The following is an 18,516-nucleotide window of genomic DNA, read 5'->3' as shown; positions in this document are numbered from 1 at the left end:
TATTGAGTATGAGCAAAGGAAAGCAAGTCCCTGAGTCATTTAATTCCTCATACACAGCACCCCTAACGTGAACGGCTCATAACATTTTCAGTTTGATGCAGTGGTAAGGGCTAAAGGGCGAGGCATCGTAGCAGTGAGAAAGGTGCCAGAGCAGTGCAGGGATTGTGGGGGTTGGGGATGGTGCAGGGTAAAGGCTTTGCCCCTTTCGCTGTGCCAGGGCACAGCCCACAAAGGAAATAACAACCCCTGTTAGTGCAAGGGATCATTCCAACACTATGTTTTTGAAAACCTAGTTTGATGACTGGAAGTTGACAAAGTACTGGCTTTCCAAAAAAGTACTTTAACCACAAGAGAGGGAAGAGAGGAAGTTGGGCACCTTCCCTCTCGTGACATACCGGGGAGGTGAGGGAAAGACAAGTGGAGTCATCTCTGCCTTCCTCCACAAATATCTCCCATTGCCCACCATTCCTCCCTCTGGCAGCTCCACTGGCCCAAATGGGGGGCCTCCAGGGCTCCCCTCCACTACTCCCCGACTGGAGAAAGAATCCAGAAATCCCCAGCTTCCCCCAGCAGTGGGGAAGGGGTTCCAGGCTCACTCTTCCCTCTACTCCAATAGAAGAAGAGGAGGTCAGAACAGAAGAGTTTGGGGGTGAGAGCTGTACACTGGGGATGTACAAGGGACTTTGCTCTGCCCTGTAACACCTGCCCACATCCATACTCATCTGTCCCTCCCTTTAAAAAAACCCACAACATTCCCACTGATTCCATGCTAGCCCCTGAACTGTTTCTGCATCCTCTCCCTGGCTCCTCAACCTGCAGGTCTCATGCCAACACCTAGCTCTACATGGGGAGGCGGGTGGGCAGGGCTGTGCTGGGCAGGAAAAGAGGCGAGATGAGAAAACGATACAGGAGCAGAGAAGGGACTAATTGGCCAGTGGATTTTGTTGTTAGATTAATCACTGCCAAGAAGGCAGTGGAGGGGAAAAAGCCGCGTTGTGGTTCATAAGGGTACTGAAATGTAACCCCCTCCCCCCCGCCCCAGTCCCCATGGAAACTGAGTGCCCAGACACTTCTGTTAAAATGGAGTTAAAGTTATCTCATGCTCTTCCAGAATGTCAAGTGCACTTATACTTATTTCTTTGGAAACCATGAAATATGAAGTTACAGTACACAACATACTCACAGCGCAACCTTAACTCTGTGCCCTGGAGCTAGCAATATTACTGTGAAGGATTCAGTAGCATGGTGCCGCAATAAATAGATAAGGAGAACTAAAAGAACGAAGCACTGTTGGTGCTGTGCTCCACAGATTTGCACATCCAACATTTATCTGCATGCACTCCAGCTGTGTTGCCCGTGTTACATGTAGCTGTACCAAATAGTGGAGGGATTACTTGGAGCATCTTAGCAAAGTTGTGATATGAGAAAAGGTGCATATGTCCCTTGAAGGATCAAACATTTCTCAATTCAGCACTCAGTTCTGAGGATTGTATCAGCAGAAGTGCAGAAAGATCTTGCTAATCAGGATGATCAGCAATCTGGTGCCCTGTGTGGTAGTCACCAGGGCAAAGTGAGGGGTAAGTGAAGGCAATGTCTTTGAAGGAATACTTGAGCAAGAGTGAAAATATTGTAACATTTAGTAAGTCTGAGATGGTTTGTATAGAATAAAATCAGTGTAGGTAGCTCCTGTTTACTACACCCGACCTAAATCCAAGTTTTGCTTTATCAAAGAGAAGATGTAAGATTTTATCTTACAGTGTTCATGTACTCTGCAGCATCTGTAAGATTAGTGTGTCAGTGTGCTTGTGTGTTACTGGCATGTCTGGATATTGCTCAAAGAAAACAGAGTTAAGGGTACATGGTAGGGATGGTGTGTATCTTTTGTATTTCCTGTTTTCAGAAGCTTAAGTTTCCATTACCTTAACTCTCCATTTCCTGGTTTTCAGAGAAATAAATAAAGTGCACTTGACATTGTGGAATGGCATGAGGCACTACTAGGCAACCTTTCCTCTTCTTTAATTAATAATGAGAAGTATTAATTTTGAAAGTCATCACCACTCTAAGAGAAGGCCAACCCAGGAAACTGAAGTCAGAGGTTTAGACACAGCATGAAAGTTAGACATTAGAACCACCATCTTGCTTAACAGCTTATTAAAAATATACAAGGCTGTGCATACGAAACAGGACAGACTGGACAGAGAAGTCAGTCTACAGTGAAAGACTGCTATAAGCTGCTTTTATCAAGAAATTGTCACCCAGGACAAGGAAAACGGAATTCCTAAAACATAGATAACAAGATTCCGTTTTCCAGATTTTCTGTGCTAGGACTTCATTATTATTATGCATACTCCTAAAATTCCAGTCCTCCTGGCTGCAACGCCAAAAAGCCTGGCAACATCAGTATACACGAAGACCAATGAATGCAAGACCTGTTATGCCCTCATGCTAAAAGCCCTTATATTCAGTGTATACACACACACACACACACACACACACACACAATATACCCATACAGCTTCTTCACAAAAGCCTTACTGTGGAATGCACGTTTAGACTAAGTATCTAGGCAAACTTGAGTGTTATTAATTGTAACAAATGTTTAACTTTATACAAAATGTAGACTTTAATCTATGTATTAGATAGCACAAGTGATGTGATACATAAAAGGCTTAAGCAGAACAAAGAAAGCCAATGACTAAGAAGTGCCATCTAGAGAGGAAGAGGCACGTTAAATTAAAATATTTTTGAGACCGTGTAACTTCTTTATTATACAATTATATCTAGCAGTTTATTTACCTTTCATCCCATCCATTTCTTTTCAGTACCTCGAAGGATTGCCTCAAAACCATGCGGATTAGCTATAAAGCAGAAGATTTGTTATACGACACTACAGTTTTCTAACTATTTGAGTCAATAAAATAGCTACTCTGACAGTCACATAGGCAGACTCTTTAGTTGAGCTTTTGATGGCCTACAAAGTTTGTTGGAAAGGTTCTTTCATGAATACTTGAGAAGTCTCGCCCTACTGGGAGATGGGGTACAGGCAGCGTGTGATCTGAAGTTCCAACAGCATCACTATTTGCTGTCATTACACTGCAAGCCAAACAAATACAGTGACCATAGTACATCCCCCCGCACCGTTCTATGCTGCTCCCCCATCCCCCAAATCCTTCAAAGCAGTTAAGGTGCATTTCCCCACTTCCCCATTTACAGAAATTCCAATTTAATAAATTCAAACCAACTAAAAATGTTAACAACTTCATAGTAACATTAGTTTGTCCTGTTGTATATAAATTAATTAAGAGACAGAATACTACACATGTAACAGCCATAGTAAATTAACCTCTAGGAACCTTACATTTTTGACGTTCTCAATTTGGAGTAGTTAACTTCTCACCCATAACACTACAATAATACAAGTTTTTGAATTTAGCTTCCTTTTTTTAAGGAAATAAAAATAAAAATTGGAAGACAAAATACTAATCTGATTTTACTGTGTATTTCAATTAATAGATATTTTATGCTTAGACTATGCCTTTAAAAAATTAATTTACCTCACTTCAATACTTAAATCTAATACAATATTTCCTATACTTAGGAATCTAGTACACTGTGGTAAGTTTAACTACTATAGATGGTAACTTTTTTTTGTTTTTAAATGGCACCTCCAGAAAAATCTCAAAGTAGCCTTACTTTTATTTAAATATTAATTTTGATGAGGTATCCATTAACATGCCCTCTGGATATCATTGCAAACACTTATACATGTGCTTAACTTTATTCGCAGGAGTTATCCTACTGAAGTTAATGAGGAATATCCATGCGGTGTGAAGCTAAGCAAATGTATAAGCATGTGCAGGATCAGATACTTATATAAAAATAATGTCATGACTTCTAGACCTGCCAGGGCACCAATTAAAGGCCTATAAACAAATATGCTTTGCATTGTGCATCCTGAAACTAGCAAAATCCTTTCGCTATAACATATGCAAAGACATACGAAGAGATGGCAACTCTCCAGTACAGCATCATCATGCTTTGTCCGTTCAAAATAGATATACCAAAAAGAAAAAAAAAACAAAAAAAAAACACCCAACCCCACCACCTGAAAAAAGTGAATATTACCATATAATATTTATCAAGGCGCAGTCTGTCTATCCCATTCCATTCACGGTTCATAGTTTGCCAAAAGGTCTGAATGAAGAGGTGCTCTGCAACAGAACAAAAATAGTGAATGTGCATGTTCAACACCAATACTATTTTATGTTACTGAAAGCAGCCTAGAGAGACTACTTTTCCACTTAATTTTTTTTTACGCTTCTCTACATACTGGTCCAGCAGTTTCAGCACCAGCCTAGAAATATACTCAAGATTGTTGTGAGGATAGATACAATACAGATTGTAAGGTGCTCAGATACTACAGTAATAGGGAGCAAACAAGTACTTTACATAGATAGGTGTGGCAAACAGTTACAGTGAGTGATCTTTGTAAAATATTAAATGCAAAATGCAAATCTTTGCAAGGGAGAAGAAAGCGTTGATTTTGCACTAAGTTGTACCTATACCCATTTAGGCCCTGATTCAGCAAAGCAGTTATGCACATTTTTAATCCTGAATTAAGGCCTTACAGTTCAAAATTACGACATAAAAACAAATCAGCAGCTGAATAAGAGTGAAGTAGAAAGGAAATTTTAGGGTTTTGTGTTGCTACCCATCATTGTAATATGAGCACTTTTTATGTCAGACTGGTAATAAGCACACATTACCATACTGCAAACAAACTTTATCGAGACAAGTCTAGATACAAATAAGGACTGATTGGATTCTGAACATGTGATAGAGACCTGCCTCATACATTGCAATCATAAACAAATCTTGGATGACAGCTAGAAAAGAACAATGACAACAAAATAAACAACAATCCTACCTGCTTCTTTTCTGGACTCTGTGACAACTGGCTAAAAGTCCCAAAATATAAAGGCACTTCGGAGAAAAATCAGAGAAAACAAAATGAAATAGTAAACTTACGAGCCTCTATATTCTGAACGACATGGATAAGTTGGGAGATAGTACTTGCTAGTTCCTCCTTAAAAATATAAAATAAAATAAAGTTAGCACCTTGTTTCAGGGGTTACCTCCTTCCAATCTGTGGCAAAACAATATTGGTTAATCTAAACTTTTAAATTAACTTTATACTAAAAAAAACGTTGAGTTAGCACGTATCTGAGTCCATGTTTTCATACACAGAATCTCACGCAGTTGTGGATATGACAAAGCATCGCTGATCTTGAAAATGGTTTTTTTACCTACATTGTCACGCTGTGGCTGCACTTCTGTTAGTATAGATTACACATAAGAGAAGACTCAAGCATACCAAGGATCTGCTCATTTTCACAAGTCTACAAAAGAACTGCTTTCCAGCAGCAGACAAAACTAGGTTATCAGAATAAATGTACACCTTTGAGTTTACACATCTGTATAAAACCTTATGAGCCCCGATAATATGTAGTCCTCAATTATATGCAGCACACATTGTATTCTTTACAAAATGAATATTGGCTATACAAATGGAGATTTAAACTGTTGCAGGGAATGAAGTTACTAGGATTAGGAGTGATTTTAAGGTCAGGAATCAACATCTTCCTCTATGCTTGCATAGTGCTGAGCACAAAGCAGCACTCAAGTTTCAAAGAATCTGCAGACAATGTAAGGGAAGAAAGCTGGCACTGGATGGAGTACCACACAGCCCACTTAGAACTGAAGGTAAAGCAGAAAGTTATCCAAACTTCCTGGCCAAGTTGTTGCACTAAAAAATTAGATTTGGACAATCAGGACTACGAGGATTCAGCTTCAGATACTCATGACAGGACAATAAAGAATATATCACCAACCATCATTTACCTCAATAGAATTATTAACTTTTAGCTTCCTCTTCATCCTCAACTTAAATTTAAAAAGGGATGAGGAGCTATGCTAGAGTCTTCCAAAATTCCAAATGTGGATGACAAACTGTAAAGTTCCCTGCTCCCTCAGGATAGAAACTGTACCAATATAGACTGAAGTTGCAGAAAATCATCACTGAAGCCAAATGGCAAGTGAAAGAAAGACTTGCTGAATCCCTCGTGACAAAGAAAAGGCTTATCTTCTGTAGCCTGACATGAAGGAAAAAAAAAAAAAAAAAAAAAAAAAAAAAAAGGCAAGCAAAACTTTCTACCTGGGTTAAATCAGAGGCCAGGATATGCTGTAGTTAAAGGATTCCTACTTTGTTTACAGAGGCAACTGTGGTAGGGCATATGCAACCAATACAATTCCAGGGGGTACATACACAAAATAAAATTAAATGAAGGAAAAGGTTTCACATTTCTCGGGAACAGACTGCTGAAAATTTCAAGCCAAACTACACTCCCATTAAAGTAAATCTACAGGTGCCTCCTTTTAGTAGACTGCCAGTTGCAATTAACTCTCCTACATGCACTTAATTCCAACTTATCTTTATGAATGAAATGTGGCAAGAGTGTTAAACTGGGTCAGTGTTGCTACCCAAAATGAAAGGGGACAACATCTTCATGGTGTATTTCAGAAGGATATCCATTATATATATCAAAAAAACACTGAATGACACACCTGTAGCAGAGGTTTATCCTGCATCCACATACAATAAAATAGTCCTTTCCATATTTTTAATAATTCTTCTTGGCTGAAGCCACCTACAGTGCAAAAAAAACAAAAAATTATGCTTTTGAAAAAAAGACACCTTCACCAAACGCTTACAAGCAGATTTCTCATTTTCCCCTCACCCTCTTCCATCTCTTTAAATTCCTTTTGGGCAAACATTTTTTCTCCTATTTTGAATGGAACTAAAGCTAATATGACGGTTTTGCATATGGAAAAAAGTGGTTAATGCAGTGATACAGTGCCTTTAATCCTCCAACTTGTCTCATATAAAGTATATAGTACATTAACAAGGGCTTTGAAGAAGTCAGATGGGTAAAACCTGTTAGATCATTCTGATCCATCCCCCTGCCAGCATAGCATTGCACTAAAAGAAAACATACTATAGGGAACAAAGTCCCGAGTGTTATTTTTAAGTGAGGGCATCATATTTAATTTTGCATGGAAAGGATGAGAGGGGAAGAGAAAGGCTAAGTACAAATCAGGGAGAGTAAGTGACTTTCACTGCACTAAGAAACACGAACGCCCAATCTATACATTCAGAACAGGTCTATATTTTGGAATCTTATTTTAATGTGGTTCTAACATTGAACTGATTTCTCAGTGGTCAGCAGTCATGGATAGGATAAAACAATGTTAGAATGCAGATCACTGAATCACATTTAATATATGTGAGCATGACTCAGTCCTACGCATAGATAAGGAGGAGTCCTTGTGGCACCTCAGAGACTAACAAATTTATTTCGGCATAAGCTTTTGTGGGCAAAAACCCACTTGGAGACTAAATAAATTTGATAGTCTCTAAGGTGCCACAAGGATTCCTCATTATTTTTGCTGATATAGACTACCACGGATACCACTCTGAAACCTAAACATAGACAGTAATTGAGTTATTTTGATTGTACTGAGAGTTGAACTCTTATCAGTAGAAACCCCATGCACTGCATTGCAAAAGTTAAGTTTATATTAGAACAAAGTGTTTTTTTTCCTAAGCTTGCATAGCTCCTTTTTTTCCTGGTTTAAAACACACTCTCCACTGTGTTTTCCTTTTAATTTGATACACTGAAGAAGCATTCCCTTCCTGTTTAGTAATCTCCTACATCAATGCAGACTGTTCACTCTTTCTCCTTCCCACTGCATCTTACCACTTCTGTGTCCACACATTGCTAAATTTCCCTTGACCGTGTTTTTAATAAAAGTTTCACTTTACATGTAGCACAGGTCAAGAGATACCTCTTAAAGGGCACCTATAGGTGAGCCTCTAGTTATCAGCAAAAATATGGCATATTCCCTTTTTTATTAAATCAAGCTGCACAAACAAATATTATGAAAACATTTTAGTCACAAATTAAACTTGAGGTACATTACTACCTGTTTATTTTAATTGTTCAGAGTCTTTCTGATAGTACTAAAAATTCAAGAGTCTCTAATTTTGACTAGAATTTGTGCAGTGGTCTTACACTCAATTCCAAGATATGGCATGTCAACTTCTAAGAAAAGTAACTAGTATCAGTAGAGCCAGTTGAACACCTACATACTTTAGGTTCTCTATTATTAGTGATGCCAAAAATAGTGCTCAGAGCCTTTTAATTATAGCAAAGTGATACTAAGGTTTAAGATTTATCATTACAAGACTTTGAGCACTAGTTGAGAGTCCCTATCACTACTATACCATATCAAACACACATTTCAGCCCGATCCACCAACATTTCCAAATACAGAAAACAGAAGTGGGTGAGGGAAATATGCAAAGTGCTACATGTGAACCTTGAAAAACCATCAGGCTCAGATCGTAAGTTGTAACCAAAGGAGACTATACTCAACATCAACATTTTAAAGCTGTGCCAGCTTCAGCCATCCAAGCAAATGTTCAGAAAAGATAGTGTTTTGTGACAATAAGATTGCCTTTTAGCTACATGAGCAAGTTATGGGAATATCTCAGCAGGATCTGCTCCTTTAAAATTTTGACAAAATTAACAGCTCTCTAGCAACTGTAAATGAGATGTGACCATCAAGTCAATGCATCTTCAGTACAATTCAAGGTAGACCAACCTTCTGAAGATAAAAAATGGCCATATATACATGAAGAATTGTTATTTGGAGTTTTACACAGATATCCTGTTACAGGTTGTGTGTGGATTACAAAATAATAGTTTTGGGGTTTTGGCAGCTTCTCTGAAACACAGGCTTTGCTGCTTGAAAGATGTTTTTTCATATGGATACTGAACCTGGGTCTGCTCTGCTTTACACCATTTTAAGGACACCATAGTCAACAATTTATAACAGCGTAACAGAAAGAAGGTCTGAGTAGATGTTCAACCTTAATTATAGAGTCATGACTGCTGCCTCCATAATAAGGTCTATCACAGATGTCAGTTGTTATATTTTGAAAAGGTCAAGGGGAACTTCTCCATAGGTAAAGAGACAGACTTTTAAAACATTTTTATTTCACAATGGTAACATTTAGAATGCAACACTATCAATTCCTCATGCTCTTTTCCCACAGGTGGATTATTAAAATATCATCACTTCATGTGTATGTTAAAACTGAACCCCCTATATTAGTGATCATAGCGTGCATAAGATGAGGCCTGCATTAAGTTATAGGTATCTTGTTGTGAAGGGGCACTGTTTCAGTTAGTGTGGGTACAAACAGATTGTTAGCTACAGCTCAAAAATGGCCCTTCTACAGTGTGGGGGGATGTTGCCCTGGGGTATCTGCAAACCTGCAGAGTAGACAGAATGCACCTGTGCAACCTGCCTTCAGAAAGTCACCAATGTAAGTCACACTGGTGAAGCATCTCCACGCTAGGGGCTTGTGCTGGTACAACAGCACTACAGTTATATTGGTGCAAGCTTTCCTAATCTAAATAGGCTCTAACAGATTGTGAATCACAGAAGGCTTCTTCCATTCCCTTTTAAGCCCTCCAGTCACCCAATTACTGAGTGGTAAGGTTTAACAAGAAAGCGTGAAAAAACCCTGAAAAATCCAAATTAAGAAACGAGGTGCTGATATTTATGTAAGTATTTTGTAATTATATTAGCAAGAGCCCTGGTACTTTGCACACACTAAATTTCCATGCATACAATGGATTCGGTGTCTCACATTTCAGGTTTCTGCAGAATTTAAGATTTAATTTAAAACAATAAAAAAGGTTTTAGCTCTTCCAGTTGCAATGAAATCCTTTCAAATATGACCCAATGGAGTGTTAAATGCTCATCTGCATAGCCACCTTGTTAGGGGACATACCATGGTTGTCACCCAATATAGTGCTTAATCTTGATGTGTATGCAGGCCCATAACCCTCTCCTTGGATTGTGGCAAAGTCCTGGACAGAGTAAAAACATGCTTAGCCTTCACTAAGGGTATGTCTTCGCTATCCACTGATCGATCCAGTGGGGATCAATTTATTGTGTGTAGTCTAGACGTGATAAATCGACCCCCGAGCACTCTCCTATAGACTCCTGTACTCCAGCGCTGCAAGAGTCGCAAGCAGAGTCGACGGGGGAGTGGCAGCAGTTGACTCACTGCGGTGAAGACACCACAGTAAGTCAATCTAAGTAAGTCGACTTCAGCTACGTTATTCATATAATAAGGCCTGGTATTGCTAACACTGATGGGACTGAATTCTTCCCACACTAGCTATATCAAGACATTTTCTAATAAGTTTAGGACACAGAAATATTGTAAACGGGTGCTCCCATGTACATTTGAAGTGTAGACCCTATTGAATTGTAAGGCAGAAAACATGTAACAGCTATGAATAACACCCATTCATCTCAGGGTAGGTCTATACTGCAATGGTACAGCTATGGAGCTGCACCTGTGCTGCTGTAGTGCCATAACGTAGATGCTTCTGACACTGATGGAAGGAGTTATTTGTTGATGCAGTTAATCCATTTCTCCGCAAGGAAGTAACCAGGTAGACAGAGGAATTATTTTGCTCACCTAGCCGCATTTACACTGGGGATTAGGTCAGCATACCTATAGCATTCAGGACACAAAGTCTTTCACAGCTGACATAGCTAGGTCGCTCTAATTTTTAAGCGTAGATTAGGCCTCAGTCTGTCGTTAACTGTAAAGTGTGTTGTCCCTTAACCTTTCCTCAGTCATCCAAATACGGTGCTTCATTTGCGAGATCAAATGCTTGTATCCATCTGGCAACCGTAACTGGGTTACATGCAGTTTCAAAACATAAATTCAATGAGCAAGCTTAAAAAATTCATTCTGATTCTAGTGATATTCTGTGTTCAAAATGGGGAGTCTCTCTGAAACCTGTAATATTTCTAAACCCACAAGAAACTTAAGTGCACCCACTGTACATAGGGTCCACTGAGAAAATTTAATTGTCCATGTTACAGTACTTAAAGTCTCTGTGCTCTTAAGAGCTGCTAATCATCCCCTCCATATTTGTAGAACTATATTTCAGGAAAAATGCTTCCTGTTGTAAAAGTCAATTAAAAATAATATAAAATAACGACATTGGGCATACTAATCCTCCTTAGAAAAGATGGGAGAGTACAAGACACCCTACTCCCGTCTGAGCAGCAGCATCGCTTACTCTCTCCTAATTTGGCCCTGCTGTACCATACCACGTGCCAACCCCACATCTCCATTCTCAGAGGCTCCCAACAACTCCACGTGCCTCTCACACATTCTGTGACTCCACTTCCTTTCCCTAACCCCACTGGCCCTCAGCAGTCTGCTGCCAGCGTTGCTGCCAATCCCATATGCCTGCCCTACTACCTTCATTCACTAATATCGATGCCGCCCATCACACCACGTGCTTGCCTCAGCCGCTCCGACCCTTACCCCAGTCATGTGCGTCTCCTACGCTCACCGCAGCTCCGCAAAGTTGCCAATGCCCCCACTACTCGTCTCCCCTACCCACCTGGGGTTGCCTGCCCCAGCACCACGTGCCTGTCCCACCACCGCCGCACAGCACCACACGCCTCTCCCAGTCTTTACCCGCTGGGCTCTGGGTCCTGAGGCTGATGTAGCCGCGCAGCTTCTTCACCGCCCGGTCCCGGCTCCGCTTCTCGTTGGCGGCCAATCTCTGCGCAAACTGGATTTCGGGCGGCTGCACAGCAGCGGCAGGCGCCATGGTCCCTGCTCCACCATCCCCCTTCGCTCCCCCTCCCTCTGCTGGGTAGAAGGCGTCCCTCCCGCCGGCCCGCGGGAACCGGCTGACGCGTTCCATCGAACGCCCGCTGATTGCGTCACAATCGCTTTCTGTCGCAAAAGTTCTAGGTCTCTCCGGGGAGGGTTCTGCTCTTAAAGGGCTAGTAGTCACTTGGAAAGGTGCTTCCTCCTGGTGGGAAAATGTGCCGGTTGCAGTTTGTGCCGCTACGCACTACTTACATTTTAACGATCTCTTCCAAATGGCTTCCGTAGTAGCGGTGCCCAAAGTCCCCTCGCACTTTTGCTGGACACAAATGCTTTTCAGAATATACAGCGCTATCTCGTCCCCGCGGCCACTGAGCACTGTGTTGCTTGAAACTAGATTTGGAGATAGGGTAACCACATGTCCCGATTTTACAGGGACAGTGCTGATTTTGGGGTCTTTTTATTATATAGGCTCCTATTACCCCTACCCCCTGTCCTGATTTTTCACATTTACTGTCTGGTCACCCTATTAGGAAAAACAGCTTCAGGGATTAATAAACATGGACTGAAAAATCCAGGCAAACAACCCCACAAGAGAAAAGTGAATGAGAGTTCAGGTTTTTGACAGAAATCTGAAAGCCCCTCTTTAACAAAAAGCATTCCCCTACAATTCTAATGTTTATTTCAAACATACTAGTCATCTCTTTGCTTTGTATCAACTGCTCTGACCAGCACTGTCAACTCCCATTAAGGTACACAAGTATTACTATTTCCATTTTATAAATGGGAATGTGAGGCAACAAGCAACGTAGGTCATTGCTACAAATGGATCTATACAGGTGAGTCATGCCTTCCTGTCTCCAACTATTGGAGCGGGCATCACCCACACAGAATAATTTTCATGGTCAGGAGGGCCTTGAATTACACAAAGTCAAGTAAGAAGTCTGTGGTAGGAACTCAAGCTGAATTTAGATCCCCTAAACACCAGTGCAGTGCTTTAATCACAAGACCATGCTTTCTACTTTGCAACTACATGGTGTTTTTTAACTTCAAAATGTTATATGGAAAACGGAGTCCGTATATGCAGTTATAATGCCAAATCAAGGAGACACTGACTGGATCTGTTCTTCTATTCTCATAAAATACTGCAATATATTATCAGTCCACAGAATCCAAAACGCCCAGGCCCAGTGGGAGTTAGGCACCTAAATACCTCTGAGGAACTGGACCAGAGTTCATAATTTGTTACAATGGAGACGTTTGCTTGCAAAAACAGAGACAGGACACGTGACATGCTAATTTTTCTACATTCTTTCTTTCAACAGCACATACTTCTGACTTTTTCTTTCAGATTACTTATTTTTCTAATCTTCCAGATATCATGCCATACACCTTATGCAAGTAAAATGTCTGCAAAATGCTTTGAATATTTACCTTAAGTAGTTAATTTATTTGGAGGAGCTAGATCAGTTCTGGAAGTTACTCTGCTCAAAAATGACTCTTGCCACGTGAAAGCCAATAATGAGTTTTTTATTTATTCATTCAGGGACTTCATCCTGCAATAAATTCTGTGTGGCTGGACCTAGCTACAGGATTGGGGCCCAGGATTGGGGCCCAGCTGAATTCTGACTTGTATCCAGAGCTTGTGACTACCTTTTACTTTAAGGCACACAATCAATTTTAAATTCACACTTCTGTTTGAAACTGTTTATATATACTATAGTTACAAGTAATATCTAAGATTACTAGAAATGACAGATGAATAAACATTTTTTTTCAGCTTGCTTACTTTGTGCATTTGACAACACTTAGGGCTCCATCCTACAAGCTGTTCCACAGGGTCAGATCCCTTTGCCCATGTGGTTCCCATGGAGACCAGTGGAACTCCATGCAGACACAAGAGGCCAGTTATGTAAAATACAAAGAGGAGGAGAGCCTTGTTTCCCTGTTTTCTGTGTAAATTTTTCACAAACAACAGGAAAGAGAAAAGTGTTGTAATTATATTTTTTAAAGGTGTAATGGTGATCTGGCGAATTATAGACCAGTAAGACTTACATCTATACCTGGAAAATTATTTGAAACAATGATTAAAAAACAAACAAAACACCTGGAAGGTCATGGTATGATGATAGGGTCTAACCAGCATGGTTTCTACACAGGAAAGTAATGTCTCACTAATCTCTTACAGTTCTTTGAACACATCTGTAAAGCAGTGGATAAAAGAGAACCAGATGACAATTTATTTAGATGTCCAAACAGGTCTTTGACAAAGTCACACACAAAAGACTATAAGAAGCTAATCAGTCACGGGATAAGAGGCAAAGCATTGTAATGGATCAAAAATTGGCTAGGAGAAAGTAAGCAAAGAGTAGGATTAGTTTGTTTTCCTTAGCGTAAAAAGTTAACAGGGTACCTCAAAATTCCAGAGTAGGCTCTTTAGTATTAAACAATGGTCTGGAAATAGTGGTGAGAAGTGACATGTAAAAGTTGCAATGACTAAGTTATTTAGGTTAGTCAGGAACAGAGAGGACTGTGATGAACTTCAGAGAGACATCAACAAGCTAGGCAAATAGGCAACAAAATGGTGAGTAAAATTCAGTATTGATAAATGCAAGTAATATATACTGAAGAGAAAATTTATTTTATACATTGTATAGAGTCTAGATTAACTCTCTCAGCCCAGGACAAGGACCTGGGAATCACTACGAATAGTGTGATGAAGTCCTTGGCTCAATGTGCTGCAATACTTAAAAAAAACCCAAAATGTTAGACTACATAAGGAATGGGATAGTGACTAACAGATTATAATGCCTTCATATCAATCAAAGTAGTGTGATCTCATCTAGAGTATTGTATGCAGTATTTGTTACCCCATCTCATAGAGGATATTGTAGAACTAGAGGGGTGTTCAGAAAATGATGAGGAGAATAACTGGAGACATGGAAAAATTCTCATGTGAAGAGAGATTTAAAAGATTGGGATTTTTTATTTTAAAAAAAAAAGAGACAAGAGGGGACATAATAAAAGTATATAAAATATTGAAGTTAAACAAGGCCCAAGACAATAAGGAGTTTGGTGGCACCTTCAAGACTAACAGATTTATTGGGGCATAAACTTTCATGGGTAAAAAACCCACTTCTTTGTTGCATCTGAAGAAGTGGGTGCTTTACCCACAAAAGCTGATGCCCAAATAAATCTGTTAGTCTTTAAGATGCCACTGAACACCTTGTTCTTAAGTACAAAGGAACATCCAATTAAGTTTAGAAGTGGGAAATTAAAAAAAACTATAAAGGGAAATACTTTCCCACAGAGTATATAATTAGGCTCTGGATCTCATTGCTACAGGGTCTTTGAGGCCAAGAACTTAGTAAAATTAAAAAAAGAGATTGATGGACAATTATATCAAGAATATGGTAAACATTTTGAAAATAATATTAAAAAGTTGATGTTTCAAGGTTTAAACCAATTTTTTACCTACTAGAGACTAGGATGAGCACTAATGTGGGACAGAGCAGGTTATCCCACATGTGCCTACTGCAGCTATCAGGGGGTAGCCATGTTAGTCTGGATCTGTAAAAGCAGCAAAGAATCCTGTGGCACCTTATAGACTTAACAGATGTTTAGGAGCATGAGCTTTCGTGGCTGAATACCCACTTCGTCAGATGCAAGCGCTCTTACATTTTGCTCTGAAGCATCTTGTGCTGTCAGGTGTCAGAGACAAAACTGGACTAGCAGGCCCAGAGACCTGATTCAGTATGGCACTGGTACTCCCTGTTACCACTACAAAACTGATTTTTCCTCCCTTGGTATTCTACTCTTGAGAATAGCCCACTTCCACTTAATTGAATGTTCTCGGTAGCACTGGCCCCTCACTTGGTAAGGCAGAGAGAGAGAGAGAGAGTGAGTGTGTGTGTGTGTGAGCGTGTGCACATCTCACGAAGTGGCCTTTAGCCCATGGGTGCTTATGCCCAAATAAATTTGTTAGTCTCTAAGGTGCCCCAAGGACTCCTTGTTGTTTTTACTGATACAGAGTAACACAGCTACCACTCTGGAACCGGACATCAAACAGCTGCACTTTGCAGAAAATCCAAGTTGCCTGATTCCATACCTCTTCCCATTGACTTTACTTATTGTTAATAGCTAAACGCCCACTCGCCTCTTTGTTCCTTTGGCACTGAAACCTTCATATGCATCAGTAGCCACCTAAAAACCATAAAACAGCCCCTAGCACCCGTCATCTCTAGCCACCCAGCAGCAGTGCCCTTGCCCAGCCCAAGCACAACGGGCACTGATCCTTATACCAACCCTCCAAACGCTCCCCCTTGGTTGGCCAGCGTTGCCCACCGTCTGCTCCCCAAACACGTGCTTGCCTCCCCGCTACCGAGCTAGCCCACACACCAATGGGGGCGGCCCCCCACAGCTCAGGTAGGGATGCCCCGCCCCGCAACAACGAAGAGGCTGCCCCTCCATCAGCGGACCGGAGCCTATTGCCAGGGCTTCCCCCCAAGCCCAGAACCTGCTAGGCTCCTCCCCTCGCCTACGTCAGACTGAGAGGGCAGGGCGCTCAGGGGAGTCACGTGGCGCGGAGACGCGTGGCTGGTGACGGCGCTGCAGAGTTCCTCGCGCCGCGCGTCAGAGAGCGAGGCCGGCGCTATGAAGCGGAGCGCGCGCCCCGCAGGGGATGGGCAGGTAGAGCGGGTGGCGCCACCTGCCTTCCCGCGCGGCCCCCCGTCAGCGCCCCCGCCCTCCCCGCCGCGCAAACCCTGGGGAGGTGGCAGCGCGGGGCCCGGCCTGCCTCCCACGTGGGGGGGCGGGGTGTGTCCCCAGGGGTAGGTGGGGAGCAGCGCCCTGACCCGGGCTGTGCAGGGAGGCCCAGGGGCGCTGAGAGAAACGCTGGGTAAACTATCTCCTCAGGGAGAGGTGGCCTTACTGCCTAGGGGTGGAGATGGCTTTAAAGTGTGGAGAAATATGTTGTGGGGTGGGTCTTGCACATGGGGTTTGATCTTACACAGACCTGAAGAACAGCTGTAAGCTTGAAAGTTTGTCTCTCTTGCCAAAAGAAGTTGGTCCATTAAATGATATTACCTCACCCTCCTTGTGTCTCTACTTAACTTATGAAGCAGCCATTGCTGCATAGCATCTGAGCACCGCAAGGTACCTTTGTGCGTTAGAGCAATAGTAACCACTTTTTACAGATGGGGAACTGAGACACACAGTTAAATGATCTGTCCACTATTGCACGGGGAACTTTGTGGCAGTGTCAGGAATTGATCCCAACAGGTCTTCTGCGTCTAGTCTGGGGCCTTAATCACAACACCATCCTTCTTTCCTTGGCAAAATCGTCTGTATGTAGTTACTTTCTTTTAAAAAAATATTCCAAGATGTGGGAGGTTTGAAAATACTCACTTCTGAGTGGAGAAAAGAAAATTGAACTTGGCTGTTGTAACTGTCATGTTGTATGAGATGAACTGTATTTACTGAGAGAACTGTAAATTAGAATTTTCTCAATTTAACAGCTCAATCCAAATGTTCCAGTAACAGGCTTTTTTAATTTAATGTTCAATATGAATATATCCAATTCCAAATTGCTTTCTATTTTTCTTAAAACTACTGATTTGCTGTTTCATCCTTTGTTTGGTTACTTATCTACCCAGTCCACTGGGTTGGTCACACTGTTCATCTAAAGTCTTGCTGCCCCATTTATCTTCCCAACCCTCTGAGTCCCTTGAGATTTAATTCATTTTAATATTATTTATTATTTGTAATATAGTAGCACTTAGAGACCCCAGTGTTGTTCAAGCGCACTGTACAAACATATGATAAAGGCTTACAGTCTATGTAAAGAATATTACTTTAATATTTTTATTTTCACTCTCTTGCCTGAACCAGAACAACTGGGATTTTGTTAAATGCAAGACAGCACAGGTGTGTTTTTGAAGTGCGGGTAGTGGTCAGGGGGAACTCCAAAAGAAGCAAACAAAATGAGAAGTAAAAATGAAGGGAAGCATAGAAAAAGAGAGAAGAGAAAGAGGAGGAAGCAAGCAACCAAGAAGGGAGAGGAAATACTAGAAAAAGATGTGGGAGAAATACAAATACCATAGGTGTTGTCCTGATAGTTTAGTGACAATGCATACTTGGAATGACCCTCACTCTCATCCAGCTGGCAGTGGGAATGTTGCAGAGGCAGCTTAGCACTACAGGGAAAAGGCTGCATGTATAGTTCTTTAGCAACCCCTTGTGGCTGACTGAAGGAAGTACGTATGCAGTGTTGTAGTCATGCTGGTCCCAGGATATTAGAGACAAGGTGGGTGAGGTAATATCTTTTATTGCACCAACTTCTGTTGGTGAGAGAAAAGTTTTTGAGCTTAAACAGAGCTTTTCTTCAGAAGGAAGTTTGACAGGTTTGAGGGGGAACTGTTTTCATTAGAGGTTTCTTGCCAGCATGGTAGTTGCTGGCTTATTTTAAACATGAACTGACCAGTGTGGGCACACAGCTGTTAGAGCAGGTGGATTTGCAAGGCATGAGGTGATAATCAGTTGCCTATGTATTAGCAAATTTTTCAGGGTTACTATCTGAACATCTCTGACTAGTTTTGGAGGGGTTTTAATAGTGTACACATCAAATAAAGATTGGGGGATTTCAACATATTTCTAGTTTTGTGTCCTTTTTGGTAGGTGAGGTAGTCCCCATGATGCAAGGTACTTGGAGAGGGAGAAGGGGGGAAATTAAGGTTCCT

At 41.2% G+C, this 18,516-nt stretch overlaps 2 protein-coding genes across 4 annotated transcripts in view; one reads left to right on the top strand and one right to left on the bottom strand.

Annotated features, from left to right (window-relative positions):
• The window catches only part of RRP1B (ribosomal RNA processing 1B), a 35,371-nt gene extending 23,482 nt beyond the window's left edge, over positions 1–11,889 (bottom strand). Inside the window, exons 1-5 of the mRNA XM_050936754.1 lie at positions 11,642–11,889; positions 6,625–6,707; positions 5,029–5,086; positions 4,126–4,211; positions 2,797–2,858 (exon numbers count right to left, since the gene is read on the bottom strand). Coding sequence (XP_050792711.1) covers positions 2,797–2,858; positions 4,126–4,211; positions 5,029–5,086; positions 6,625–6,707; positions 11,642–11,873 — 521 coding nt within the window. The 5' untranslated portion in view covers positions 11,874–11,889. The remainder of the gene's footprint in view (positions 1–2,796; positions 2,859–4,125; positions 4,212–5,028; positions 5,087–6,624; positions 6,708–11,641) is intronic.
• Positions 11,890–16,364: 4,475 nt separating this feature from the next.
• The window catches only part of HSF2BP (heat shock transcription factor 2 binding protein), a 65,038-nt gene continuing 62,886 nt past the window's right edge, over positions 16,365–18,516 (top strand). For all 3 annotated transcript variants that reach the window (XM_050936692.1, XM_050936691.1, XM_050936690.1), the window contains exon 1: positions 16,365–16,468. In XM_050936692.1, coding sequence (XP_050792649.1) covers positions 16,433–16,468 — 36 coding nt within the window. In that variant the 5' untranslated portion in view covers positions 16,365–16,432. The remainder of the gene's footprint in view (positions 16,469–18,516) is intronic.

This window comes from Gopherus flavomarginatus, chromosome 1 (assembly GCF_025201925.1).
Source record: "Gopherus flavomarginatus isolate rGopFla2 chromosome 1, rGopFla2.mat.asm, whole genome shotgun sequence".
Taxonomy (NCBI): domain Eukaryota; kingdom Metazoa; phylum Chordata; order Testudines; family Testudinidae; genus Gopherus; species Gopherus flavomarginatus.
Note: the sequence above shows the minus strand (reverse complement) of the source record. Positions and strands in the feature narration are given on the sequence as shown.